This window comes from Ahaetulla prasina, chromosome 16, assembly GCF_028640845.1.
Source record: "Ahaetulla prasina isolate Xishuangbanna chromosome 16, ASM2864084v1, whole genome shotgun sequence".
Taxonomy (NCBI): domain Eukaryota; kingdom Metazoa; phylum Chordata; class Lepidosauria; order Squamata; family Colubridae; genus Ahaetulla; species Ahaetulla prasina.
The window spans coordinates 539,892-548,540 of NC_080554.1; the positions used below are offsets into that span (position 1 = coordinate 539,892).

At 55.0% G+C, this 8,649-nt stretch overlaps 2 protein-coding genes across 3 annotated transcripts; one reads left to right on the forward strand and one right to left on the reverse strand.

Annotated features, from left to right (window-relative positions):
* Nucleotides 1-1,337: 1,337 nt before the first annotated feature.
* On the reverse strand, nucleotides 1,338-4,241 carry SAPCD2 (suppressor APC domain containing 2). Its single transcript, XM_058159537.1, has 6 exons — nucleotides 3,359-4,241; nucleotides 2,880-3,016; nucleotides 2,460-2,606; nucleotides 1,873-1,965; nucleotides 1,583-1,705; nucleotides 1,338-1,466 (listed from the first exon to the last, which is right to left on the reverse strand). The coding sequence occupies exons 1-6, from the start codon at nucleotides 4,239-4,241 to the stop codon at nucleotides 1,338-1,340; spliced, it is 1,512 nt and encodes a 503-aa protein (XP_058015520.1).
* On the forward strand, nucleotides 4,104-8,587 carry UAP1L1 (UDP-N-acetylglucosamine pyrophosphorylase 1 like 1). Of its 2 annotated transcripts, none has more exons than XM_058159199.1 (9): nucleotides 4,104-4,534; nucleotides 4,679-4,883; nucleotides 4,975-5,150; nucleotides 5,343-5,515; nucleotides 5,605-5,798; nucleotides 6,308-6,418; nucleotides 6,952-7,137; nucleotides 7,625-7,691; nucleotides 8,322-8,587. In XM_058159199.1, the coding sequence occupies exons 1-9, from the start codon at nucleotides 4,240-4,242 to the stop codon at nucleotides 8,457-8,459; spliced, it is 1,545 nt and encodes a 514-aa protein (XP_058015182.1). In that variant the 5' UTR covers nucleotides 4,104-4,239; the 3' UTR covers nucleotides 8,460-8,587. The 2 variants fall into 2 exon arrangements, with proteins under 2 accessions (XP_058015182.1, XP_058015181.1); XM_058159198.1 differs by having other exon boundaries at nucleotides 4,106-4,534; nucleotides 6,308-6,448.
* The last annotated feature ends 62 nt before the right edge of the window (nucleotides 8,588-8,649 follow it).

An 8,649-nucleotide genomic window follows, 5' to 3' on the forward strand; every position in this document is an offset into this window, starting at 1 on the left:
CGTTGAAGCTCACTGTGGGGAGAAACCCTGAGGTGGGGGGGGGGAGATGAAGATCTGGGTCTCTTGCCTGAACTGGGCCTCTTCCTTTCTACTTTTCCTCAGAAGGACCCTGCCTTGCATTGAAAATACATTAAAAAAAAAAAAAGCAGGAATTGTTTTTCCAGGAATGAGCAGCTGATGGGGAGCCTGCTAGGTTTATCCCACATCTCCCCGGCTCCTCCCCAAAGCTCAGTGCAAAAATATGGATGACTTGATTCATAACTTTAAAAAGTCCACCCAAGATTACTCTCTGGCAGAGCAGCCCTCTTCATTCCCTGAAAAACTCATTTTTGAAAGTAAGCGATCCAGTTGATTAAACACAGATCCTTAACTTGGTCCTTGCTTCCTTCTTGAGGAAAAAGCGCTCCTGCGACCAGAATTTTTGATTTTAACTGTATCAGCATCTCTTAAGCAGACTCGGCCTTACCCCAATTTCTTTTGGGCATCTAATTTCAGGCTAAAGCCCCTCTGGCCCCCTTTGATCTATGCCAGGCACTTATATAAAAGCAACCGCAAAATAAGGTTTAACTTTTTTATTTGGATCTGCATGATGAGAAAACTAACACATGTACTGTATTAAAAAAAAAATACTCAGAAATGCTATGCAGAAAAAGAAAACTACACACAGTGTTTCTTTGTAAACATAAGAGACTTCTGTAGCAACTGGAGGGAAAGTCAGAGAGTCCTTTGGCAGCTTCCTCTTATAATGAAAAACAGCTAGTTGTAAGCAGCCTGTCAGCTGAACACGCCTGTGGGGGGGGGGCTTCCCTCCCAGCGCGAAGGAACTTAAGCAGATTCTGAAACTTTTCTGCTACACGGAGGAAGTGCAGACACATACATGGCCTTCTGCGGGCACAGTTTGGAGTAGAGCAGCATGGAAATGTCAGCCGTAAAAAATAAAATAAAATGCCCAATTCATCCGAAGGCCCAGGCACAAAAGCGAGTCCGTGTTTATTCTAAGAGGTGAGAATCGGGGGGGGCCCTGGGGGTCTGACGAGGCTGCTACCATTTTTTGAACGTCCAGGAGTGTTGCAATCAGGGAAGGGGCTTCCTTGGGGCAGGACAGTGGGGAGTCTCAGCCCCACTCCTGACCCTGCAAAGCACCCATTGAGAATACCCTTTCCCAGAGATGGTGCCGTGACGCCCCCTGCTGGCCATGGGGTTCAGAAGGGCCGGCTTGCAAAGAGAGCGGGTGGACGGGGCCCAGGTTCTTCTGCAGCCCCTTTCCCTCCCATGGGAAATGTCCCATTTCCCCAGTCTCTTGGGGGGGGGGGGTGGATGCAGTTGGTGTCCAGAGACTAAATAAAGGTGGAGTCCAGCTGGTTGCTGTCCTTGGTACTTTCTGCCCGGGCTCCAAAGAGTTGCTTGATGAGGGCAGACTTCTCCTGCTCCAGCTGGGTGATCCGGTGGCCTTTGTCCGTCACCTCCTGGGCGGGAAGCGGGGGAAAGACCAAATCGGTGTTAGCAAGTAGCCAGTTGGGGCCTTCTCCCTCCCCCCCAGCCCCTCCCCGCAAAAGAGGTGGGTTTTCTGCTGCCCGCTGACCTTGGTGAGGAGCCTGTTCTGTTCTTTCAGCATGTTGATGGTCTGGTGTGGCCCTACAGATGGGGAGGGGCCCAGCAGAGTGGCAGGCGGGCTGTGCGAGGTGGTGGGGCTTGAGTTCCCAGGCTGAAGAGAAAGGAGGCTTAGCGAAAAGCACATAACAGGTTTCTAGTCCTCATAGGCAGCAGGGCAAATGCCAGCAAAGTTTAGTTATTTTATTTGTACGACGGTACAACGGTAACACTCCCCCCCCGGCCCCCAATCCCAATCCCCCACTGCACCAAGCTCCTCACTTTGGCAGAGAGGGAGAGCAGCTGCCAGAGGCACCGGTTCAGCTCCTGCACTTGGGGGAAGAGTTGGCTGAGCTGCATCCGGCTTTCCTCTTCCTGCCGAGAAAAAGGGGAGGTGCGGTGGTGAAATCTGAACTACCGGTTCGCTGGCTGCGCATGTGCACTACACACCAAGTGTGAGGCGCACGCACACACAGTGCACGCCCAAAGGAGGCATGGGGTAAGTAGAACAGCGCGCAGGGAAGGGGGTGATCGGCTGTGGCGTGCGATCCTTTTTTTTTTACTTTTAAAAGCACTTTTTTACAACCTATTCAGCTGAATAGGTTTTAAAAAATGCTTTTAAAAGTAAAAAAAAAGGCTCAGATGATCGCGTGGCTCAGCTGGGCATGGCTGGTGTGGGGGCAGGGATTTTTGCTACCGGTTCTCTGAACCACCCACCACCATCACTACCAGATCGGCCGATCCGGGAGCATTTCACCCCAGGGAGGAGATCTGTGGTTGGGTCACCATTGGTGCCCTCCAAGCAGGCTGGCCAGCCCTCCCGTTTTCGGTGAGGGTTCCAGCATCCCCAACCTGCCTCTTGCCCTCACCTGGCGACCTTTGCTTCGTGCCAGCTGCTTCTGGTGCCCCTGCAGGCGATGGAGCTGCTGGTGGTACCAGCCCCGGGCCTCCTCGACCAGCTCCAGCCCCTGCAGCAGGAAGTCCTTCTCCTTCTCCAGCTCCTTCATCTGCTTCAGCTGACGGGAGACAGAGAATGGGCAAGGGCATCAGCAGGCAAGGCCCTTCATCTCCACAACCCTCCAACTGTGAGACGAGAGGGCACGACAGGCGCAGGCGCCTCTCCCCGGTTGGACACGCTCGGGATTTGCTTTGAACTACAGTTCCCATTGCTCCCAATGCACTACCGGGGAGGCAACCCAAGCTATAGTCCAGCAGGCCAGCCGGAGGAGCATCCCTCCGCCTTGCCAGCTCTTCTGCCAGGTGGGGACGGGGCACAGGAGTGGGAATACCATCTCATAGTCCACTCCGTGGGTGATAGTGTGTCTCCGGCGTTCCCCTCGAATGCTCAGCTGCCTCCGGCGCTCCTTGCAGGGACCCTCGTTTTCCAGTTGCTCCCTCGGTTTCCGGCTCCCACCGGCCTCTCCTGCTGCAAAGGGAAAAAGTTTAAGGGGACGGGGAGGGGATCTTGGTAAACCCACCACTCACAAGGAAGCAGCATTTTTGATCCTTTCTTCTCCAAATTTAAAACTCCTTTTGTAATCTGCCCTCGGATGGGGCGCTGTTTCTCCCAGGTGCAGATCCACCTGAATCAAGAGGTGATTCAACTCATGAATCAGGTTTTTCCCCTTCATGTCCCCCCCCCCACTCTGCAATTAAACCTATACCGTTCGGTCTGGCCTGCCATCAACCAGGGGAAGCTCCCACAGAGAAAAGAACTCTGCACATGGCCAGAGAGCCCCTTCTCGCTCCAGAGCTTTGGGTCCCTCACCCGCTCGCTTGCCCTGCAGCTGCTGCTCCGCCTGCCCGCCGTGGCTGCTCTGCTCCAGGCTCCGAGGGGCGCCGCCGCCCGGCCGAGCGCCCCGTTTCAGCGGCGGCGGCGGGTCGGTGAGGGGCCCGTCAGCTCCGCCCGCCAGTTTCCCTCCGGCGGGCTCCGCGGGGCCGTCGGCTGGCTCGGGGCCCAGGAGCGCCAACCGGAGCCCCAGCACGAAGCGCTCGAAGGTGAGGTAGCCGCTGGCCGGAGCCGCCCGGCGCAGCCCCTCCAGGACCCCCGGCGGCAGCGGCCCCGCTTCCCCGCCCGGCTGCAGCCAGCGCGACTCGATCTCCCGCAGGTGCACGTAGCCCCGCCGCCGCTCGTCCAGGATGTCGTAGAGCGGGCGCAGGCTCTGCACAAAGGCCCGCGGCGGCCCCTCCGCGCTGCGCCCCGGAGCCATCGGGCAGACAAAGGGGCGCGGGGCTCCCCGTGACGTCAGCGGCCCGACGCTCATTGGCCGTCCCCACCCCGCCCTCGCCGCCCATTGGCGGAGCCGCCCCGCGAACTGGTTTGATTTCGCTGCAGGAGCGGAGGAGGCAAAAGTTGCGGCCGGAGCCGCCTCGCCCTCCCTGCCTCCCCCCGCGACCCCCGGCCCGGAGATGGTGGGCAGGGGCGCCTCCCTCGGCCGCTCCGGGGCAGCGCTTGGCGGGCGGCGCTGCTTCCCTCCCGCTCTGCCCTTTGGCAATGGGCTGCGGGGCTCCGCCTGGCCGGACGGGGCGGGACCCGCGGCTGAGCCCAGCAGCTGAGCGGCCACTTCGGGCAACTGGCGGAAGGGCGCGCGGTGGTTCGTGCCCGCGCGCCCCGCTCCCCACCCTCCGGCCTCCCCGCCGCGCCCGGCCATGGGGCCGCTGGAAGAGGAGCTGCGGGGCCGCTTGGAGTGCGCCGGCCAGCCCCACCTGCTGCGCTTCTGGGCCGAGCTGGGACCGGCGCAGCGGGAGGCGCTGCTGGGGCCGCTGGCGCTGCTGGAGCCCGAGGCGCTGGCCGAGCATTGCCGCCGGGCGGCCCAAGCCTGCGCCCGCGAGCGACGGCCCTGCCCGGAGAAGCTGGAGGGCCGCATACAGCCCCTCCCGCCCGAGGTGCTGGGCAGCGTCGGCAGCGGCGACCTGGAGGCTCTGCGGCGGTGGGAGGAGGAAGGTGGGCGCACCCGCGAGTGGCGGCTTTTGGGGGGCCTGGCCTGGCGCTGTGCCCACAACCGTGCCTGCCTGGCAAGGGAGCTGAGCGGGGGGGGGGTCTCTCAAGAGAGGTGGGCTGATGCCAGCTGTACTTTCTGTCCTGCAGGCCTTCGCCAGATCTCCCAGGGCAAGGTGGCGGCGCTGCTGCTCGCTGGCGGGCAAGGGACCCGTTTGGGGGTGCCCTACCCCAAGGGCATGTTCGACGTGGGCCTGCCCAGCCACAAGACTCTCTACCAGATCCAGGCCGAGAGGATCCGCAAAGTGCAGCAGCTGGCAGGCCAGAAGTTCGGCTCGCAGGGCCTGGTGCCCTGGTGGGTCCCGCGGCCATGGGCGGCTTAAATAGTGGCAGAAAGGGATCGGGTGGGAAATCTGCTAACGCCGGGCCTCTGGCTTCTCTTGCAGGTACATCATGACCAGTGAGTTCACCCTGGGGCCAACGGAGAAATTCTTCCAGGATCATAATTATTTCCATCTGGACAAGTCGAACGTGATCATGTTTGAGCAAAGAATGCTGCCGGCGGTCACCTTTGATGGGAAAGTGATCCTGGAGGAGAAGGGCAAGATCGCTATGGCGCCAGGTGTGCATCTCTCTTCTGGCGTTGGGTGGGCCTTCCAGGACTTTCTCTGCAGTTTCTCTGCCCTTGTTTTTGATAGGAATTCCACATATCGAAGCCGCTTCTGGAATAAGGGACCCACGGTAGCTGAAAGTAAGCGGGAAGGTCTGCCGTGACTGGAGGGGTAGAAAACCGTTGCTTGCTCCTGTGTTGCAGATGGCAACGGTGGCTTGTACCGTGCCCTGGTGGACCACAAGATCCTGGAGGACATGCAGCGGCGGGGCATCCAGTTCGTCCACGTCTACTGCGTGGACAACATCCTGGTCAAAATGGCGGACCCCGTCTTCATTGGCTTTTGCGTCTTGAAAGGAGCTGATTGTGGTGCCAAGGTGAAAGGGTTGGGCGGCTTGGTTTAAGTCCAACCTCTTTCAGTGTCGCATCTCCGGGAATGAACGACCCCTTAATGCTGCCTTTGCAGGTGGTGGAGAAAGCCTACGCCGCCGAGCCTGTCGGGCTGGTGTGTCGCGTGGACGGAGCCTTTCAGGTGGTGGAGTACAGCGAGATCGCTGCGGAAACGGCCGAGAAACGCAGTCCTGACGGCCGCTTGGCCTACGGGGCAGGAAACATCTGCAACCATTTCTTCAGCCTCGACTTCCTTCGGGAGGTAGTGGAGTAAGTCCCCTGACCCCCTCCCCCACCCCCAGAGCAACACCGAGGGTGCCCAAGAGCGGGGTGAGCTGTCCAGGAGCAAAAACAACGGAGAAGAAGAGAGATTCTTGGTGCCTAATTGGATCCAGGAAGGGAGAGAGAGAGAGAGCTCCCAGCTTTTAATCTGGAAACTGATGGCTGTCAGAAGTACTTTAACTGCTCTGCCAAACCGCCAGTCAGCTGAGTGTTATTCAGAAGAAGAAAAAAAACTTAAGTGTGTCTGAACAAACCGCAGAGAAGGCCTCCCAATATTAAAATTATGAAACAGTTTTCATGGAGTCGCCCAAAAACTTTCAAGGCTGCGTGGGAGTAAATTGGGGGGTATATCTCCCATGGGGGCTGTTGCTTCTTGGTGTGGGGAGGCCCCAGCTGGGATGGTCCTGGGCTGCTTTGGGGCTAGGCTTCCTGAGGACAATCCAAAGATGTCTGGAGGGGGGGACCCCTGTTGGCAGATGCCATTCTCTCCTCTCCAGGCAATTCGAGTCGCAGCTGACGCCCCATGTGGCCATCAAGAAAGTGGCTTACGTGGACGAGGAAGGTCGTCGGGTGGAGCCGCTCGAGCCCAACGGGATAAAGCTGGAGAAGTTTGTGTTTGATGTGTTCCCGTTTGCTAAGTTAGTGGCACGATGCCTCTCTTTCCTTTTCTTTGGGCCTGGGGACTTCCAAAGTGGAACAGAGCCGGCTGTGGAGGGGAGGGGGTGGCAGAGAGGGGACTGTGCAGCCTTCCAAGTTTCTACATTAACATAAAGTCTGCAGAGGCATTGCACACTGCAGCTGGCTGATCCGGGGTCCCTCCCTATCTCAGAGGTGTCCTGCACAGATCAGTGGTTCACATTAAGGTGCAGTGGGGAAACTGCTTTTGGGGCAGGTACATCCGTTTTGCATTGGGAGTTGAAAGGCAGCAGCTGAGCCAGAATTTCACTGGCAAACAGGTGGCGAGTCACATCCATCTCAAAGATCTATAATAATATAAAGGAATGAAGGGTGAACCACAGTGATGTGGGTATCGCCTCAAATGTTTAACTAGCTTGGCATTGCCAAATGAAACAACCTGTGTAGAATTAAGCCATCTGTTGGCCAATTTTAAGCACCCAACTCTTTGTTCCTGGGTTGACAGAAACTTTGTCGTCTTCGAAGTCCTGAGGGAAGAGGAGTTCTCCCCGCTGAAGAACGCAGACACGGCTACAAGAGACACGCCGACCACGGCACGACGTTCCATTCTCTCTCAGCATTACCGCTGGGCCATCAAGGCGGGGGGCAGATTTGTGACGGGGGATGGGCAGCCGATTCCGGAAAAGGAGAGGTGGGTTTGCTTTGCTTGATCAGCAAAGGTTGGGCACCAGGCTTGGCAAGGGCGAAGGGGCAACCTCGGACCCCTGCTGCAATGGTTCACAGCCATTGTTGGGTTTTGGTTTAGTGCGTTGTGTGAATCGCCTACGTGTCTGATTCAGCAATCGAGGCTTTGTGAACCTTCTGAAAAGTGTTTCTTTTGTGAGTAGGATGGGAATGTTTTAAAGTTAAGTCAATATTGATTTTTACGATTTAAATTGAGGATATTGAAACAACTTGAACGGTTAATAGTTAATATAAAAACTCTCCATGTTCAATGCAATTCAGTTGAATTGGATACGTGTTTAAATCTAGAATTATTATCCCAGTCCCAGATAGTAGATTTGGTTATTCCAGGAAATACACTTTAATGCATTTGGATCTTTATTATCCTCCAGCATATGTCGCGTTTGTGTGTTTGTGGAGAGCCTTAAATGATTTGTTTTCCTGTCTTTCTCCAGTTTCTCCCAAGACGAGGAACCGCCTGCTGTGTGTGAGATCTCACCTCTAGTCTCTTACTTTGGAGAGGTCAGAAAATTATTCTCCGTTGAGCTCCAAAAGGGTTAAATATCTGTCGCTTTATAAAGGGAACAATTTTGGGCTGGTTTTTGCACTGACTCAGTAATAAGGACAGCAGAATCCTTTGTAAACATTTACTCATTGAGGGGTTTTTTCCCCTTGCAAAACATGGAAAGAGCCAGAAACTCTGCTTTGCACCTAAAGAATGCCAATGTTGAATTAGGCCTGGAGCACCTAGGACCCCTTCCCTTCTTTTGTAAACATGCTTTTTAAGAGCACGTGATTGGTGCCCTAAAGTGAAACAGCAGCCTGGTTAGGCCTCTACCTGCAAAAAGCCTGAAAAAAAATACAAAAGAATTGATGAAAAGTAATGTGAACACGGGAGATAGAAATAGGTGGATATGGGGAAAACCCACAGTGTGTACAAAGTAGATAGAAAAGGACTGATTTTAAAAATAAAGATGGTTTGTGATTGTTGCAGATAGCAAAGATAATCAAAACAAAATTTCTCCTCCATCATTAACTGCTAGTTTAATTCTATTTTATCACAGAGTTCATCTCCACCGTTTGGGTTTTTCTAGCCTTTAAGGTGTCTTAAAACAATCCCACACATTCAGCGTGTCCAACTCTTTTTTGCAGGGGCTGGAAAAATATATGCGGGGCAAAAACCTTCCATCTCCGTTTCTTCTTGATGAAAACAAACCTGAATTTTTAGCTTTGGCTGAAGCTGGATGGCTCCATTTTGGGGAAAAAGTCAATATTTCTTTTAAAAACTAAAGCAATTCTTTTTAGAAAAAAAGGTAACTTTGGAAAAAGAAGGCATGTTTAGCTTCCTGGAGGAAGGTCGGAAAAACGACCGGAGATCTAAGAATTTTTCTTCCTATTAAAATGAATTTTAAAAGCAACCCTGACCAGGTGTGATCCTTCTGTTTCCACATTCTTAAGGGGGAAGGATGGAGATTGGATC